At 38.3% G+C, this 20,885-nt stretch overlaps 1 protein-coding gene across 4 annotated transcripts in view; it reads left to right on the forward strand.

Moving 5' to 3' along the window:
* Nucleotides 1–5,726: 5,726 nt before the first annotated feature.
* prlra (prolactin receptor a) overlaps nt 5,727–20,885 on the forward strand; it is a 35,965-nt gene continuing 20,806 nt past the window's right edge. For 2 of the 4 annotated variants that reach the window (XM_057819509.1, XM_057819510.1), the window contains exon 1: nt 18,413–19,742. In XM_057819509.1, coding sequence (XP_057675492.1) covers nt 19,586–19,742 — 157 coding nt within the window. In that variant the 5' untranslated portion in view covers nt 18,413–19,585. Of the gene's footprint in view, nt 5,841–18,412; nt 19,743–20,885 lie in introns of those variants that run through there. The other 2 variants (XM_057819511.1, XM_057819513.1) reach the window with 2 other exon arrangements.

Below are 20,885 nucleotides of genomic sequence, written 5' to 3' on the forward strand. Positions count from 1 at the left end.
CAGCAGTGTAATTAACTTACCTGTGGCACATAACAGGTAGTGGCAATAACTAAATCACACTTGCAGCCAGTTAAAATGGATTTAAGTTGACTCAACCTCTGTCCTGTGTCCTTGTTCGTACCACATTGAGCATGGTAGAAAAGAAAGAAGACCAAAGAACTGTCTGAGGACATGAGAAAAAAAATTGTGAGGAGGCATGGGCAATCTCAAGGCTGTAAGTCCATCTCAAAACACCTGAATGTTCCTGTGTCTACCGTGCACAGTGTCATCAATAAGTGTAAAGCCAATGGCACTGTGGCTAACCGTCCTAGATGTGGACGGAAAAGAAAAATTGACGAGAGATTTCAACGAAAGATTTTGTGGATGGTCAATAAAGAACCTTGACTAACATCCAAACAAGTTCAACCTGTCCTGCAGTCCGAGGGTACAACAGTGTCAACCCGTACTATCCCTCGACATCTGAATAAAAAGGGACTCTATGGTAGGATATCCAGGAAGACAAGGGCGTAGGTTTGCATAGGGACGAAAGGGACATCACACTAGCAACTTTTCAGGATGCTCAAATTGTCCCCACCAACTTTTAAGCAACCTTGTATGCATTATATAATGAGTTTAGTTATATAGGTCATTTAGATTGTCGTCCTATATGTTGCAAGGATAGAACTGACCCTACCATTACTAAGTGAATTATTTTCATTATGTTCAAACTTACATTCACCCCATTTCACTTGCTGAATGTGCCGGTCCATTTTTCCCCCTCAAACGCACATTTAATTGGAATGGAATGGAATTTTATTGTCATCATCATCGGTATCATTGACAATCATTGGCAATTACAAAATGTGATATGATTTGCCCGAAGGAACCGAAGAAGAAGACAAAGGCGGACGGGATGAAGCATATGCTTATCAGTTTCCTGTCCCCCATACAACTAAAGACGCACATTCAGGCATGGAACGTACATCAAAACTGTACAACAACACAATCAACAATCTGAGTTTAGTAACTTAGCGTCCAGTCAAGCCGCTCAATTAATTTCAGGGCGTACAAGGTTATGGATTCGTCATGTCCCTGACATTTTTGCATCTGTTTGCAGGACAGTCTTGGTCTTGTGGTCTGCCAGCTTCATGAGCACCGTCGCCGGTCCTCTACCCCCAGATGGGAGCAGAAGGCAGCGACGGATGTCCAGCGGCTCCATGTTTATTCCATACTCTTTCAGCTTAGCAATTGCCAGTTACATCATCTGTCCCGTTTTGAAATTTTATTAAATCATACAGCTTCAATAACTTGGATTTGATGAATAACTCATGTGTATGTGCTGTGTATTTTGCCTTATAAATAATCCGTATTGCTTTTTTTGGATGACCAACAACTTGGTCATCCAAGGTTTATTTTGAGAATTGCGTTGTCTGTGAATTAACTTCATAGGACAGTGTTTATCATATAGTTGTTCTAGTTTTTTGATGAAACAGCCATACGCTTCATTTACATCACTTGTATGATAGACACAGTCCAAGCTTTGAGTTAACAAGCGCCACTGTGTCCCCTGGGCTAGGCGTCAGTTGTAATTCAGAAATGATGAGCTCATTTGCGTGTCGGCACTGGTCGAGATCGTCAGCCAAAATTTCCAGCCTCTTGATGCGAACATCTCTCTCCTCGACCGCCTGAGTTTCTCGTTTTCAGCGCGAATTGACTGGAGCTCTCTGACGATTTTTTGATTCTGGTTTTGAATCAAGCCAGTCAAGGAGACCTCCACCTTCTGTATGGAGGATTTTATTTCATCCAAGTCTCCAGGTTTCAAATTCTTTGGAGCCATACTGGGAGTCGAGCTTGCTGGCCCTGAGCGCTTATCGGTTAAGATAAGAGAGTGCTTCAGGAGCTCAGAGTGCGTCTGTACGCGGTGAAGGATGAGCAGCGAATGATAGTTGATATTGGCTGATGACTTGACCCACCCCCGACACACACCCACACAGCCCAACAGAAATACATGTCGACAACATGCTGACGCCTTTCGAAGAAAGGAATGTTAAAAGTTTTTCGGCCAGCAGCAGCCACTGTTAGTAATTTAAAAATACGCCAATGTTGTGGAGGTGAGAAAAACACTAATTTTGCTACTGAAAGGTCGACCCGCATTAGTTAGCATAACGTTAAACTGTGTGAACTTGCTAACCTGCAAAACCAGAGTAGGAAGCTGCTTAGAGAGAAGTGTCCTTCTGTTTGTGTTTTCTACTGTTAACGTGAATTTAACTGTTAGAAATGTAGTAAACTCTGCTGGAAACTATAGAACTAGAAAAACAAGAGCAAAAAGCTGTTTAGAGAGAGAGAGGGGTGCTGCATAACCTCATATGTTGCTCACACAACACAACATAATCATCATTAACTATGTACATTTAAAAAAAAAAAAAAAAAAAAACATGTTTTTTGGGGGGGGGGGGGGGTGCTGCGAGCTACCCACACTAGCATTGCGATCGACTGGTCGATCGTGATTGATGTAATGAGCACTTTTGATTCATCATATCAATTAATTAGGTTCATATTTGTGAGAAATGTAGTCCTGACCCTCGTTTACCCAGTCTGTTGGGTCTTATTAATATCCTATCCCCAGCAAAAAGTGTACATGCAGGTTTTGCTGTTATACTGTCCCTACCAATGTTGAGACCAAACCAACGCCCTTGCAGGAAGACCCCACTTCTGACTCAGAGACATACAAAAGCCAGGCTGGAGTTTGCCAAAACTTACCTGAAAAAGCCAAAAACATTTTGGAACAATGTTCTCTGGTCCGATGAGACAAAAGTAGAGCTTTTTGGGAAAAGGCATCACCGGCCACTTTATTAGGTACACCTGTCCAACTGCTCATTAACACTTAATTTCTAATCAGCCAATCACATGGCGGCAACTCAGTGCATTTAGGCATGTAGACATGGTTTAAGACAATCTCATGCAGTTCAAACCGAGCATCAGTATGGGGAAGAAAGGTGATTTGAGTGACTTTGAACGTGGCATGGTTGTTGGTGCCAGAAGGGCTGGTCTTACTATTTCAGAAACTGCTGATCTACAGGGATTTTCGCGCACAACCATCTCTAGGGTTTACAAATAATGGTCCGAAAAAGAAAAAATATCCAGTGAGCGGCAGTTCTGTGGGCGGAAATACCAGAGGTCAGAGGAGAATGGCAAGACTGGTTCGAGCTGATAGAAAGGCAACAGTGACTCAAATAACCACCCGTTACAACCAAGGTAGGCAGAAGAGCATCTCTGAATGCACAGTACGTTGAACTTTGAGGCAGATGCGCTACAGCAGCAGAAGACCATGCCGGGTGCCACTCCTTTCAGCTAAGAACAGGAAACTGAGGCTACAATTTGCACAAGCTCATCGAAATTGGACAGTAGAAGATTGGAAAAACGTTGCCTGGTCTGATGAGTCTCGATTTCTGCTGCGACATTTGGATGGTAGGATCAGAATTTGGCGTCAACAACATGAAAGCATGGATCCATCCTGCCTTGTATCAACGGTTCAGGCTGGTGGTGGTGGTGTAATGGTGTGGGGAATATTTTCTTGGCACTCTTTGGGCCCCTTGGTACCAATTGAGCATCGTTGGAACGCCACAGCCTACCTGAGTATTGTTGCTGACCATGTCCATGCCTTTATGACCACAATGTACCCAACTTCTGATGGCTACGTTCAGCAGGATAATGCGCCATGTCATAAAGCTGGAATCATCTCAGACTGGTTGCTTGAACATGACAATGAGTTCACTGTACTTAAATGGCCTCCACAGTCACCAGATCTCAATCCAATAGAGCATCTTTGGGATGTGCAGCCGACAAATCTGCACCAACTCTGTGATGCCATCATGTCAGTATGGACCAAATTCTCTGGGGAATGCTTCCAGCACCTTGTTGAATCCATGCCACTAAGAATTGAGGCAGTTCTGAAGGCAAAAGGGGGTCCAACCCGTTACTAGCATGGTGTACCTAATAAAGTGGCCGCTGAGTGTAGAGTTTACAGGGAAAAAAATGAGGCCTTCAATGAAAAGAACACGGTCCCCACAGTCAAACAAGGCAGAGGTTCCCTGATGTTTTGGGGTTGCTTTGCTTTCTCTGGCACTGGACTGCTTAACCATGTGCATGGCATTATGAAGTCTGAAGACTAATTCATTCATTCATTCATTCATTTTCCATGCCGCTTTTCCTCACGAGGGTCGCGGAGGTGCCGGACTACCAACAAATTTTGCAGCATAATTTAGGGCCCAGTGTGAGAAATCTGGGTCTCCCTCAGAGGTCATGGGTCTTCCAGCAGGACAATGACCCAAAACACGCCTCAAAAAGCACTAGAAAATGGTTTGCGAGAAAGCACTGGAGAGTCCAGACCTGAATCCTATAGAACACATGTGGAGGGATCTGAAAATGGCAGTTTGGCAGTTGGCCAAAGAAGAATAATCTAAAATTCCAGCAGAGCATTGTAAGAAACTCATTGATGGATGAAGCGGTTGTTCACATTTATTTCGTCTAAAGGTTGTGCTACCAAATATTAGGCTGAGGGTGCCAATACTTTTGCCCGGCCCATTTGTGGAGTTTTGTGTAAAATGATAATGACCTACTCACGCATTGTCGCGTTCAATCTATAATGGCGCCATTTTACCTATATATAGAGTTAAAAGGCAGCGTAAAATGAGTAGAGTGAATTTTGCCAGTCTTTGAAGTCTGTTTTTATTAAGCTAAAGCCTAACAATCCCTCTCTCAACAATTAGAAATATCGTGGGAAGCTGTGTGGGAAAGCAAGGCAGTAGTTGATCGTTTTCTTAACACGCTATGTTATTTCCCAAGAAGATAAATCAATTGGTGCCATTACGCACAGTCATGGTTGCACTTCCCATCATGCATTTGGGCAGAACAGTTAAATGGCTACAGTATCATTTACTGAAAGCTCAACAAATACACTAGATGGCAATATTTAGTCACAATATACAAAGTCACATTTATCCTTTCAGAATTACAAGTCTTTCTATCCGTGGATCCCTCTCACAGAAAGAATATTAATAATGTAAATGCCATCTTTATTGTCATAATAAACAAATACAGTACTTATGTACTGTATGTTGAATGTATATATTCGTCCGAGTTTTATTCATCTTTTTCTTAATGCATTGCCAAAATGTATATGATCGGGAAAAATTATCGGGAATGATTGGAATTGAATCGGGAGCAAAAAAAAAAAAAAAAAAGCAATCGGATCCGGAAATATCGGGATCGGCAGATACTCAAACTAAAACGATCGGGATCGGATCGGGAGCAAAAAATACATGATTGGAACAACCCTAATTTGAAGTACATTTTTTGTTCAATTTTCACACTACTTTCTGTAGGCGACAAAACTTTTGTCTTGCCAAAATTTGACCTTTATGTCTTCATTAAATGATCAATCTTTTTTCAGTAAAACAAATATATTTTTGTACGTTCAACATCATTTGGGAGGGTCTTAGCTTTCATATGAGCCATTTCTGAAACCAATTGAATAATTAAAAGTCAGCTTATTAGCAATTGTTTCTACAAAATGGATAAGCGACAAGACTTTTGTCAGGGACTGTAGTAGTTGTAAATTGTATCGTCCGCCTTTGCCTGTTGGTCATGAAAGGGGCGTGTGACAAAGCGAATCACACTCCCCTCCCTTGCATGGAGGCGGAGGGATGTTAAGGCGCTTTCTCTTACTGAGGCTGAAACAAGCATGCGGCTCTGTCAGTAATGTCTGACTCAACCTTAGTCAAAATCACTTGGACCAGTCCGCTCTTGTCTGGGAAGCCATCGCTTGGCCGGCGCGGACAACCTGAATAACTGGTAAACTGGTAAGTTCATTTTTAATTTTGATATATATTTTACATATATTCTACAAACACAGGAATAAGCTATAAGGATGCATGCATCTATGCACCAGCTCAGCGTACACTGAAATAAAATACTGTGAACTTATAGTGAACCTTTGAGTGTAATACTTAAAAAGTTTCAAATATACTGCAAAGTTCAATACAAGTAAAAATAAATTGCAAATTAAATTTGAAAAACAGGACAGTTTAAATGTAAACACTGATTGATACAAATTTAGCAACCTGTTGGAAGATGACATTTGCAACAGATATAATAACTCGATGTTGTATAGAGTAAATTCACTCTAAAGCTAAAGTCCTGATAGTGTGATGATATCAGCATTATTTTCTTTTTTTTGTAAAAGCTGAGTTGTCATTGCATTCGCTTCAAAGCCTTGCAGTAGATCCCTTAATGGGATTTCTGCAGGCACTGCATCTGCCTTTCGAGTCTGGTTCAAGCTGGCTAAGGGTGAAATAGGTGTTGGCCATTATAGTAACAAGCCGATCAAGTCAATACCGGATTATTCTGTCAGGAACCTTTTCCGCGGTTACTTTATCAGCTGCGTCACCTCTTAATGCAATCATGAACTGTACTGTACATGCAGAGTATCAGTAAATGATTCAGTTTATCATTTTACAGCCTCATTCACAATGGAATTAATTCCTCATAATTCTTCCTTCAATATCCCATAATGCCAACAAGTTCCAAATGAACTACGACCCCCCGCAAATGTTTCTTTAGACCAGAGCATTGTCGCGGAAAGTGGAGTGCTGAGGGTTCTGGGTCCGTTTCGGTTGATTTTGGGTTACTGAACAGGAAGGAATCTGTACATACCCTGAAAAAAAAAAACAGGAAGACTGGCTGTGAATGTTCTATTTTCAGCAGTGTTGTTACTAACGGCGTTATTTTCTTCAGTAGTGAGTAATCTAATTAATTATTTCTCCCATCTTGGCAACGCCGTTACGTTACGTTACTGAGGCGGGAAAGGCGTGCGTTACTATGCGTTACGATGTTGGTAGACTGGAAGTCTGGAAAAAGACGGACTCACGGAGACGAGAGAACAGAGCAGGAGTGGGGAGGAGGCAAGGGAGTGTGACGCCATTGCAAACGCGATGCTAGGTGGCTCTAATAATACCTGACTGTAGCCGATAGCCTACAAACTACGCCAACTTGATGCTTCGGTAGATATCACATATATACAGAACTAGATGCAAATGACAGACACGGTTTGCCTGGTACAACAGACTCACCGCTGTTCCAGCTATTGAGTCCGGCCACCATTCAGCGGATACAATTTCCAGGGCGGAGCAACCCACAGCGAACAGACAGCGGAGTGGACCAATCAGCGACGAGCAGACGTGACGTTAGTAAAACGACGAGAGCAGGACGAGGGACTTGCGCGCGGAAGTAAACATACGAGGAGAGCGGAGTTTATTCAACATGGCTAGCGTGAGACAGACTGTTGTGAATGACTCGTGTCGATGTGTTTTTGGTAATTTAAAACTGATTTTACCGTGGATTGGAACATATTCTCGGCTCTCCTGTTCACCATCTGTGTTGTTGTGGAGACGACTTCCGACGCGCAAGAGTGACGTTGCTCGTTAAGGACACGTCACGCAAATAAACGAATCTGATTTGTCGACTGATTTTGTACCTGCTTGAGAGGCCGCTAATGGGCTGGTTTACAGACTTTTCTCTCAGTGTTTGAAAAATACAGGGAGAACAGTCTGGTCGTGCCAGGCAAAGACACGGTGGCATTAGCAACATACGTATATAATAAAGAACTAGATGCGTTAGTAAACAGCCACCATCTTAAAGCAGTAGACTTCTCAGGAAGGCTCTGTTGTAGAGAACCTTCCTAGCGAACCAGTGTAACTTTTTATCTAAAATGCTCCTAAATCGGCAAAATCTAAATCTATCTTTAAATGATGAAACAGTTTTAAAACTTACACCTGTCGAAAATAGACGGAAGGGAACTAATGCAATAACGGGAGCAATTTTAACATCTTTAACGGTTGAGTCACAACATTAAATGACTTCCACGCATAGCAAAGGTTATTATCTAGTTATTGCAATATCCGCAATACCCCTGTGTTCTAAGTTCAGGGTAAAGAATTGGGCCAGGGCCAGGGCCAATTGTCCCAAAAACCTTTTAAACTTCACATTGTGTGACCAGTTTTTTTGTCGTTGTTTTTGTTTTGTTTTTTTAAGAAAAAAACATGAGAATTATCACTAGTTACTTTTTCAAGTAACTAATTACTCTTCAGGTAACTGAGTTACTAACGCAATTACTTTTTGGGAGAAGTAATTTGTAACTGTAATTAATTACTTTTTTAAAGTAAGATTAACAACACTGATTTTTAGCGCCATTGATGGCACCACAGGTCCAATCCACTTAAACTGGAACGTTCGTTCATCCACCCCCACACCCCCAAGTCAATATGAATTGGATGTCTAGCGCCGTCAGTGGCAGCCAATGAGTCGAAAAATTTGCTAGCAACTGTTGGCTCCTTTTTTTAAATAGTGACACCTTTTAAAACGATATATCGACTAGGGCTGCAGCTATCCATAATTTTAGTAGTCAATTAATCTGTCATCTCGTTAGTTCGAATAATCGAGTATTCAGATCAAGATCGTTTATTGCATTGCAGAATCAATTTTAGGCAAGGGCGCAGGTTTGCATAGGCACAGTAGGGACAAAACACTAGCAACTTTTCAGGATGCTCAAATTGTCCCCACCAACTTTCAAGCAACCTTGTTTGCATTATATAATGACAGTTATTTTTTTATTTGTTGTAACTGACCCCACCATTATTTGGTGAATTATTTTCATTATGTTCAGATTTACATGTACCTCTTTTCACTTGCTGAATGTGCCAGTCCATTGTCTTCCCTCCTAAAAGCACATTTGATTGACTGATGACTTGACCCCAACACAAACACACATGTTAGAGATTAGAGATAATAGAAGTTTTTTTTCAGCCAGCAGCAGCCACTGTAACAAATGTAAATAGACGTCAATGTTGATGAAGTGGGGAACACACTGCTAATTTTGCTACCGTACGTCCAACCTGCATCAGAGTTAGCATAACATTAAATTGTGTGAAAACTGTGAGAAATGTAATGAACCAAGGTTTACCACCTTCTTTCCAATTTTACTTATTTATGTGGTCTTAAAGCAGCTTACAAAGGAGCATTCATTTTTTTGTTGAGTTTGGCTGTGCTTGTGGACAAAAGCAGTCGTGTTTTACCTGAAGGACAGCTTCATTTATTATTTATTTTTGTCATTCCCTGACAAAGACGTTTTTTCAGTTATATTTAATTTCTTTGTTTAGACAATGTCAAGTGTTTTTTTGGTTTTATTAATTTCCTGGATACCTAATGATGAGATGATTAGCAAGCTTGTATTTATTGTGTATGTTAATATAATGTGTGTTCAAATAATGTAATTTAAATTTGCTCATAAAATTTGGACATTTTTCCGTAAGTTTTCAAAATACTTCTTTAGTAGTTTTTAAAACGAAAGGTTTGAATTGAACGGTGTAGACTGAACAAATACACATAAAAGTTGGTATAAGTGAATACAGATTTTTTTCCCCCATTGATCATAATGCTCGGCCTCATAAGCCATAAAAAAAAAATTAATGAATGAGGATCTAAGTACAACAAAAGGTTAATTGGCTAACTTGGATAGCAAAAGTCTGCTAGCTTAAATGGTATAAAATGGTAACTTTTTTTTTTTTTTTTTTTAAACAACGGTTTTCCTACAAAAAAACGGCTAAATATACCTATGAACTAAATTACGAATGCATTAATAAAAACATTAGCTCAAACAAAAACTTACCCTATATTGGTCTTTACAGGGAGCAGCTGGATTCAGGCATGTCAAATGAGTTATGTCATATCCACTGTTGCCAATAGAGGGCAGTGTATCCACCCAAATCACTAAAACTAAATGCAAACACTTTCAAAACAAACCATTACAACGCCGCTGTAGTTGAACAAATACTCGATACAGCAAAATTTGATTCAAAGTTTTTTCTTAATCGAATTACCTGAGTTAATTGATTAATCGTTGCAGCACTAATATCGACTTTTAGCGGGCAATATCGTTAACTTTTTGGGATACAAAGTATTGCGATACAATCCCCATTTTGTCATACTTATTGTCACACCCCACTCATCACCTGACAGTACCATTCCCAAAGTGAAGCATCATGCTGTGGGAATATTTTTCAGAAGTAGACGTACACTGCTGGCCAAAAGTATTGGCACCCCTGCAATTCTGTCAGATAATGCTCATTTTCTCCCAGAAAATGATTGCAATTACAAAAGCTTTGGTAGCAATATCTAATATTTAGCTTGCAATGGAAAAAAAACACAAAAGAATAATGAAAACAAATTAAATCATTATCATTTTACACAAAACTCCAAAAATGGGCCAAACAGAAGTATTGGCACCCTCAGCCTAATACTTGGTAGCACAACCTTTAGACAAAATAATTGCGAACAACCGCTTCCGGTATGCATCAATGAGTTTCTTACAATGCTCTGCTGGAATTTTAGACCAATCTTTTTTGGCCAATTGCTCCAGGTCTATGAGATTTGAGGAGGGCCTTCTCCAAACTGCCATTTTCAGATCTCTCCGTAGGTGTTCTATGGGATTCAGGGCTGGACTCCTTGCTGGCCTCTCCAGTGCTTTCTCTCAAACCATTTTCTAGTGCTTTTTGAAGTGTGTTTTAGGTCATTGTCCTGCTGAAAGACCCATGACCTCTGAGGGAGACCCAGCTTTCTCACACTGGGCCCTACATTATGCTGCAAAATTTGTTGGTAGTCTTCACATTTCATAATTCCATGCACACGGTCAAGCAGTCCAATGCCAGAGGCAGCAAAGCAACCCCAAAACATCAGGGTACCTCCCCCATGTTTGACTGTGGGGACCGTGTTCTTTTCTTTCAGGGACTTTTTTTTTTTTTTTCCTGTAAACTCCATGTTGAAGCCTTTTCCCAAAATGCTCTACTTTTGTCTCATCTGACCAGAGAACATTGTTCCAAAACGTTTTTGGCGTTCTCAGGTAAGTTTTGGCAAACTCCAACCTGGCTTTTGTATGTCTCTGAGTCAGAAGTGGGGTCTTCCTGAGTATCCTACCATAGAGTCCCTTTTCATTCAGACGCCGTTGGATAGTCAGGGTTGACACTATTGTACCCTTGGACTGCAGGACAGCTTGAGCTTATGCTAGTCAAGGTTCTTTATCCACCATCCATACAATCTTTCGTTGAAATCTCTTGTCAATTTTTCTTATCCGTCCAAATCTAGGGTTGTTAGCCACAGTGCCATGGGCTTTACACTTATTGATGACACTGTGTACGGTAGACACAGGAACATTCAGGTCTTTGGAGATGGACTTGTAGCCTTAAGATTGCCCATGCTTCCTCTGTCACAATTTTGCTTCTCAAGTCCTCAGACATTTCTTTGTTCTTCTTTCTTTTCTCAATGCTCAATGTGGTACACACAAGGACGCAGAACAGGTTGAGTCAACTTTAATCCATTTTAACTGGGTGGAAGTGTGATTTAGTTATTGCCACCACCTGTTATGTGCCACAGGTAAGTAACAAGTGCTGTTAATTACACAAATTAGAGAAGCATCACATGATTTTTCAAAGGGTACCAACACTTTTCTCCGGCCTATTTTTGGAGTATTGTGTAAAATATAGGGCTGTCCAACGATTAAAATTTTTAATCGAATTAATTAGAGCTTAAAAATTAATTAATCGTAATTAATCGCAATACAAACCATCAATAAAATATGCCATATTTTTCTCTAAGTTATTGTTGGAATGGAAAGATAAGACACAAGATGGATATATACATTCAACATACGGTACATTAGTACTGTATTTGTTTATTATAACAATAAATCAACAAGATGGCATTAACATTATTAACATTCTGTTAAAGTGATCCATGCATAGAAAGACGTGCAGTTCTTAAAAGATAAATGTTAGTACAAGTTATATAAATTTTATATTAAAACCACTCTTCATGTTTTCGTTTTAATAAAAAGTGTAAAATTTTCAATCAAAAAATAAACTAGTAGCTCGCCATTGTTGATGTCAATAATGTCATGGTGCTGAAACCCATAAAATCAGTCGCACCCAAGCGCCAGCAGAGGGCGACAAAACACCAAAAAACACAAGTAACAAGTCGACATTACACTGTGCTGTCATTTTAATCTGTTTGAGCGGGGCATGTGCGTTAAATGCGTCAAATATTTTGACGTGATTTTAAAAATCAATTACTGCCCGTTAACGCGATAATTTTGACAACCCTAGTAAAATCATAATGATTGATTTTTTTCCCATTCTCTTTTGTGTTTTTTTAACGCAAGCAAAATAAATGAAGATATTACTACCAAAGCATTTGTAATTGCAATCATTTTCTGGGAGAAATTGAGCATTATATGACAGAATTGCAGGGGTGCCAATACTTTTGGCCAGCAGTGTACATAGACGCAGATTGGGAGCGATTAACCTCTGGGGTGAAGTATCACCTTAAAACACAATAACCAACCCCATTCAGTATGTTCTGTTGTTCGTTTATCCCCAACCTTTGCCAAAGCACAATCCAGAAGGCAATCATAGAACTAAAGCCATAATTGTGACTGCGCAAGTCCTTCATGATGGAACACATTTAGCCAGTGGCATTACAAAAAGGATATCACTCATTCAGTCACATCAATTTTCAGCTTGTCCTTTCATAGCAAATAGTGGCTGTATGCTCACCCCTATCACAGTGTTGATGCCGGCATTTATTTACAGTGCTAACACAGCCTCTGTGCGTAAGAACATATTTAAAAAAGTGAAATACTTTTGTATGTTTTACATTGTGGAAAAGATTTTACAGTTATCCGAAGGCAGAAAATACCAAATCTGTCATTAAAGCAACATGGAATATTAGGAGTAGGAAAAATGGATTTTACAGGGCTAACACAAAGGTTAGCCTCCACCATGATTATGGCTCTGAACTACCCTACTTCAAGTAATTGCCAACTTGACGTCATCCCCCCTACTGTCACTAGAAATTTTATACGGGACAGACCTTCACAGGCAGTGTTAAATGGACTTCACACAGAACTATTAAAACTTAACTAAAGGGACAGAATTTTTTTATTGTTTGGGGTGTCATTTGAACGTAACAGAGTGGACGCTAACAGAGGGGACATTTCGTGCTACAATTAGCCTTCGGTCTGGCTTTGTTCGCATAATAACTAACATGACATTGGATAATTGAGAAATCTATCATTTTATTCTATCATTTGTTTCAGTTCAAATTTAAAAAAAAAAAAAAAAAAAAAAAAAATATATATATATATATATATATATATATATACAGCGTTAACAGAGTAGACATTTTATGATCAACCACACTGTATAAAACTGTAAAATCAGATTTTTAAAGGAGATTGAAAGATAAAATAAAATCGCTTGTCACAGTTGAATTTCCCGCCACTGGTGTGATGTTATCGCAGAAGAGTGCCATGAATAAATGGGGAATTTTCTTAAAGGGACACTAACACAACTTAGCAGAGTTGACATGTATGACTGGGGACGAACAGAAAACTTGAAAAAAAAAAAAAAATTTTAATTTAAAAAAACACATGATTAAACAGGAAAATAAGGACAATAAAATCCTTTTCTTCTTACCCGTATATAAGTTCTGTACAGACTGAATTTGAATGAAACGCACTAGCAAAGCAAAATTCCATAACAACCTTTTACCAGAAGTAGATTATATTTGGAAAATAGAATTTGGGAGCCTGTACTCTTGGATTTTTAATAGATGGCAATTGATAATACATAAAAAAATTAATTGAATGAGTATTTGTTCAACTATAAGGAAAATAGAAGCATTTTCTGCACTAAGGTGCACCTAAAAGCCTTCAATTTTTTCAAAACCTTACAGTGCGCCTTATAATCCGATGCTCCTTATGTATTGGTTCAAATACATCATAATGTATTGATGGGACACAGGGCGGCGGACCGATAAATAGGGTGCCTGCATTGTTGGCGAGGCCGTCAAAGCTGACCGAGTGGAATCACAGACAAAGAGCTTTTTTATGTTGAAAATTCTTGTGAATAAATGCTTAAATCCCTGAATTCTTTATAGATATGGACGTAAAACAGTCTCGATTCTTGGTTAAAAGCAAAAAAAAAAAAAAAAAACCGTGCAGTTAGCATTTATTTTACGTAAATATGTCAAAGTACAATGTTAGTCTGTTAGTAAATGTAGCTAGCGGCCACCTTATGTAAACAAAGCTTTTCCGGAGAAAGTTTTTGGGAATAAATGCTTAAATTCACGAATTCTGTATAGATATGGACGTAAAAGAGTCTCAATTTTTGGTTAACAGCAAACAAAAAACATGCAGTTTGCATTTATTTTACGTAAATATGTCGAAGTACAATGCTAATCTGTTAGTGAATGTAGCTAGCAGCCGCCTTATGTAAACAGAGCTTTTCCGGTGAAAATTCTTGTGAAAAAATGTTTAAATCCCCGAAATCTTTATAGATATGGACGTAAAATAGTCTCGATTCTTGGTTAAAAGCAAAAAAAAAAAACGTGCAGTTATTTATTTATTTCACGTAAATATGTCGAAGTACTGTACAATGCTAGTCTGTTAGTAAATGTAGCTAGGGGCCGCCTTATATAAACAGAGCTTTTCTGGTGAAAATTCTTGTTAAAAAATGTTTAAATCCCCGAAATCTTTATAGATATGGATGTAAAATAGTCTCGATTCTTGGTTAAAAGCAAAAAAAAACCGTGCAGTTATTTATTTATTTCACGTAAATATGTCGAAGTACTGTACAATGCTAGTCTGTTAGTAAATGTAGCTAGGGGCCGCCTTATATAAACAGAGCTTTTCTGGTGAAAATTCTTGTGAACAAATGCTTAAATCCCCAAATTCTTTATACTGTAGATATGGACGTAAAAGAGTCTCCATTTTTGGTTAAGAGCAAACAAAAAACATGCAGTTAGCATTTATTTTACGTAAATATGTCGAAGTACAATGCTAGACTGTTAGTAAATGTAGCTAGCGGCCGACCACCTTATGTAAACAGAGCTTTTCTGGTAAAAATTCTTGTGAATAAATGCTTAAATCCCCGAAGTCTTAATAGACATGGACGTAAAACAGTCTCGATTCTTGGTTAAACCCAAAAAAGTCTTGCAATTAGCATTTATTTTACGTAAATATTGCGAACTATGATGCCAATGCAGTAGCGGCTAATTTCTCAAATTAATTTTTTTGACAACGTTTCAAAATGCATGCATGGTACGAAAAATATAATAATTACCTTGAATCGTAGATACAGCTTTCATACTTTTTCAACAGAAATCCGGCGTTAGATTGCTGCGTACGTGTTTGTGAATAGCTCCACTGGATGTGGGCGGCCCCCTACTTGAATGCGAGGCGCAGTGCATGACCGATCTGACCTGTCAATACCATTATGAAGTCTATAACTAATCATATAATTAATCATGGCATGACAGTCCTGCTCCATCTAGTGCAGGGGTCAGCACTCAAGGGGTCGCATGCGACTCTTGAGCGCTTCCCAAGTGGCTCCCTCGAGCTTTTCAATAATGTTTGAAAATTGAAAAAGATGCGGAAGAGAAATACCGTATATCATTCGTTTTAATATGGTTTTTGTAGGAGGACAAACATGACATTGTTCTTATTCATTAATATTGTAATGACGTTAAACTTGAGGCGGCATCGTACAACAGAGTAGTCACATGATGCATCATTCTCTAGAGGATGCACTGCAGGGAAAATAAACATTTGAGGTATTTGCTGCACTATAAGGCCTATTTTAAAAACATTGTCATGTATAGGGTGCACTGCATTATAAGGTGCAATAGTAGTAGTAGTAGTAGTTGCAGTGGTTGGCGTAGCGTTATGCATCTCCAAAATGGAGCTGAGCTAAATGGAATGTCATGCCATGATTAATCAAAATTGAGCCATATGCTGTATAAGGTGCATCGGATTATAAGGCGCACTGTCAGCTTTTAAGAAAATTGAAGGCTTTCAGGTGTGCCTTATAGTGCGGAAAATACGGTAATCATGAAGGCTCATTATGTAGCCATTTTGATAGTAGGCTACTATACAGTGCGGCAAATAAGTATTTAGTCAACCACCAATTGTGCAAGTTCTCCTACTTGAAAAGATTAGAGATAATCTAATTGTCAACATGGGTAAACCTCAACCACAGAATGTGGGGAAAAAAAACAGAAAATCACATTGTTTGATTTTTAAAGAATTTATTTGCAAATCATGGTGGAAAATAAGTATTTGGTCAATACCAAAAGTTTATCTAAATACTTTGTTATGTACCCTTTATTGGCAATAACGGAGGCCAAATGTTTTCTGTAACTCTTCACAAGCTTTTCACACACTGTTGCTGGTATTTTGGCCCATTCCACCATGCAGATCTCCTCTAAAGTAGTGATGTTTTGGGGCTGTCGTTGGGCAACACGGACTTTCAACTCCCTCCACAGATTTTCTATGGGGTCGAGATCTGGAGACTGGCTAGGCCACTCCAGGACTTTGAAATGCTTCTTACGAAGCCACTCCTTTGTTGCCCTGGCTGTGTGTTTGGGATCATTGTCATGCTGAAAGACCCAGCCACGTTTCATCTTCGATGCGCTTGCTGATGGAAGGAGATTTTCACTCAAAATCTCTCGATACAGGCCCCATTCATTCTTTCGTTTACACAGATTAGTCGTCCTGGTCCCTTTGCAGAAAAACAGCCCCAAAGCATGATGTTTCCACCCCCATGCTTCACAGTGGGTATGGTGCAATTCAGTATTCTTTCTCCTCCAAACAGGAGAACCTGTGTTTCTACCAAAAAAGTTCTATTTTGGTTTCATCTGACCATAACACATTCTTCCAGTCCTCTTCTAGATCATCCAAATGCTCTCTAGCGAACCGCAGACGGGCCTGGACGTGTAATTTCGTCAGCAGGGGGACACGTCTGGCAGTGCAAGATTTTCATATATTTACCCTTTTAAACTTTTTTTCAAATTTTTCTTTGTTTGGATCGATTATTTATCATCTAAAATATTGGGGAAAATGCGACAGTAACGGAAAAAAAAAATACAATTAAGTGATAGTTATGATGTAGATATCCGTGATTTTTTTTTTACAGATGCCATTTTTTTCATTGTGACGTAATTTGTTTAAAACTTTAAAATATGCGAGTAAATAATTTTTTTAAGTGTTTTTTTTTTTTTTTTTTTTTTTTCAAACGAAATATTAGACATCAATTAATGATTTTAAGCTAAAAATGACAGACATTTTGAATAATAAATATAATTATTTACCTTCTTTTTATGGCTGGGTTGAAACCATAGGCGGAGTTTGACTTTTGGGGCGGGGGGGGGCACAACATTTTGATGACCCCGAAACGCTGTGTCAGCAATAAAATTAACTTACAAGAATATTTATAATAATAAGTTCACAATGAGCGTTTTTTTGTTTCCCATCATTCTTGAGGGGAATTCTAAATCAGGCAGCTTAGGCAATACTTTTCGCCAAGATTGTCATCCATTAAATATGGTACGCCCGTCGGTGTCGTGCCAATGTAGTTATCCCAGTCAAAAATGGTATTTTTGTCTTTATTATTCAACCAAAAAAATGTCGCTTCAATTTAAAAAAAATGTGTTTGAATGCAAAACTAAATTTGAAACTCAAAAAACCCAAAAATGCATGCGAAAGCTATTTTTCTTTGATTTTTTTATTTTTTTTATTTTTTATTTTATTTTTTTAAATTGAAGCCAAGTTTTTTTTGATTGCAGCAACTTTTTGATTGAAGTAATGTTGATTTGTTTTTGGGCCACATTTTGGCTAGGACATTTTTGTTTTTATTATTCAGTCAAAAAATTAGTTGCTTCAAAAAAATATAGATTTTAAAGAAGAAAATCACCTCAATCAAAAAAAGAACATTTTCAATCATAGAAAAAGTTTTTGAATGCGAAAAAATATTTGAGATGGAAAAATTTGCATTTGAACACTTCATTTTTCATTGAAAAAGTTTTCTTTGATTGAAGCAATCCTTTTTGTGTTTGGGCCATATTATGATGAGGACATTTGTGTCTAAATCATTCAATCCCCCCAAAAAGTTGCTTCAATCAAAAAAAATATTTTCGGTCGAAGAAAAAAAACATTAAAAAAAAAAAATTTCTTTTTCTTTTTTTTTTTTTTTTTAATTATATGCAAAGTAAATGAAAGTCTAAGGTGCTCGGAAAATAATTTTGACCCATTATAAAAATGTATATTTATGTTCATTTCATTCATTTTTGTTGCAGTTTTATTGCTTTTCAACTTTTATATATAGGAAAGTCAATTACATGCAATGATACTTTTCGGACACCAGGGACACCCCTAAAATCCGCTTATGGTTGAAACTAAAGTGGTTGCGCGACGTCTGTAAACGGGGGTTTTCAGGGTAAAACAGACAAATGAAAAATAGTTCGGGGACTTAATGCGAAATGAATCTGCTATGGCAGCATACAGTATAGACATATTGTTCTATCAGACACAAGTCACACAACAGTTCTTTTGGCTTAAAATACAGCAGTTTATTTTATAGAGGGGTGCGAGAGCAGAAACTGCTTTTTCAGCCTTGTCTGTGTTTTCCGCCTTAAGTAAATGTAACAGAGTAAATGTAACTCGTTACTAACCACCTGTGGTAATTTATACAAGGGACACAAATGACACCCTATTAAAAAAATGACCCTACTACATTTTAAACAATGTATAACTCTACTATTCTGATGAGGTAAACCGAGGTGATGGACACTGGATAAAAACTAGGCCACTCGGTTCACATAGTTAATTTTAACACACCGCGACACGTCCCTGTACGTCATTCAAGTGATTCGCAGCTAACACTATTTCATGGTGCTTTCCTGTCTCCTTAGCAGCTTATTGGGGACGGGCCCTCCGATTACATAAACCCCGCTATATACAGCAGGAGGCTAATCCAGCGGCGTGACCTTAATGCCAATTAGCAGATCATGGTGACGTTATCGAGGCACGGCCAGGACGAATGTTTAAGAAGTGTTGATTTCATCTAGTTGAATTCAACAGGTATGATAGCACGAGACTAGCATGTTAGCATTATGATTGCGAGCGGCTTTTTATGCTGCCAGATGTACTCTCCTTGTGATTGCTTAGCCGTCTTACCCGTGTTCAGAGATGAAAAGGGTCACGCCGAGTACTCGCAATGCTAAGAGCTAGCCGCTGCTCAGTTATGCAATCACTTACGCCGCATGTGCCAGCTGGTAGAGGTAGACAGAAATGGAGAGGATTGTATTTATTTTCATGTCTAATCCATAGTGGAAACTCCCCCAAGAGGAAAATGCAGTCGATGAATTCTTTAGTTAATCTGCTTTGTTTATCTGAGATGATGACACTCTGCCCCTGCAGACCTGAGGTGGATAGAGTCGCTAAAAACATTTATGCAAGTTAGAGTAGCAATACTTCAAAGTAATATTACTACTTAGGATAATGACAGCAATTGTCAAGACCATAATAATAATAATGATAAGAGAATTTACTCCAAAAAAAAGAGTAGGATGAAGCATTAGCTTATTTAAACCTACCCCTTCTACACTTCTCAATTAATAATCAGCCTGTCATATTGATAATTTACGTCATTCTGATGTAATAATGGTCTTTTCTGTCGTAATTTCCATAACAAACACTTATCTGTCAATGTCTGTTGATGTTTTCTGTCCCTCCAGCACTCCAGTGTGTGGTGCCGCGATGACGAACGCCCTGGAGTTGACCTGGTTGCTGTTTTTAGTCATCACACCACATGCTAAAGGTACTTTCCACCTGCCAGCAAAACACCTGTGCGTTCAACAGCCAATCAGTTTGAAGAGGTTAAATTTAAATATTTAAATTAGGAGTGTCAAACGATTAAAATTTTTAATCGAGTTAATTACAGTTTAAAAATTAATTAATCATAATTAATCGCAATTAATCGCAATACAAACCATCTATAAAATATGCCATATTTTTCTATAAATTATTGTTGGAATGGAAAGATAAGACACAAGATGGATACATACATAGAAGTACATAAGTACTGTATTTGTTTATTATAACAATAAATCAAGAAGATGGCATTACCATTATTAACATTCTGTTAAAGCGAGCCATGGATAGAAAGACTTGTAGTTCTTAAAAGATAAATGTTAGTACAAGTTATAGAAATTTTACATTAAAACCCCTCTTAATGTTTTCGTTTTAATAAAATTTGTAAAATTTTCAATCAAAAAAAAAAACTAGCAGCCCGCCATTGTTGATGCCAATAATTACTTACACAATGCTCATGGGTGCTGAAGCCTATAAAATCAGTCGCACCCAAGCGCCAGCAGAGGGCGACAAAACTCAGAAAAACACAACAAGTACACATTTCACTGTGCTGTCATTTTAATGTTTGAGCGGGGCATGTGCGTTCATTGCGTCAAATATTTTAACGTGATTAATTTAAAGAATTAATTACCGCCCGTTAACGTGATAATTTTGACAGCCATAATTTAAATTCAACTAAAAATGTTTGAAAAGGACATTTTCAATGCAAATTGTGTGCATTGAATAAAAACAAATACCTACACTGTGAATGGTAATGTTTCAGTGCCGTTGGCAATGTTAGATGTCTAATACTTTTTAACTGGAAAGGGTGAATTCACCTACTTTTTTAACCTACAAACTAGGGGTAATATTTATCTGCCGGAGCAACTGATACGTCTGTATATACGGTAACTTTTTGAAAAAGTCAATACTGTAATGATTGAATGTAGAGATAGACTGATACAGTGGGGCAAATAAGTATTCAGTCAACCTCCAATTGTGCAAGTTCTCCTACTTGAAAATATTAGCGAGGCCTTTAATTGTCAACATGGGTAAACCTCAACCATGAGTGACAGAATGTGGAAAAAAAACAGAAAACCACATTGTTTGA

This window comes from Corythoichthys intestinalis, chromosome 17 (genome assembly GCF_030265065.1).
Source record: "Corythoichthys intestinalis isolate RoL2023-P3 chromosome 17, ASM3026506v1, whole genome shotgun sequence".
NCBI classification, from domain to species: Eukaryota; Metazoa; Chordata; class Actinopteri; order Syngnathiformes; family Syngnathidae; genus Corythoichthys; species Corythoichthys intestinalis.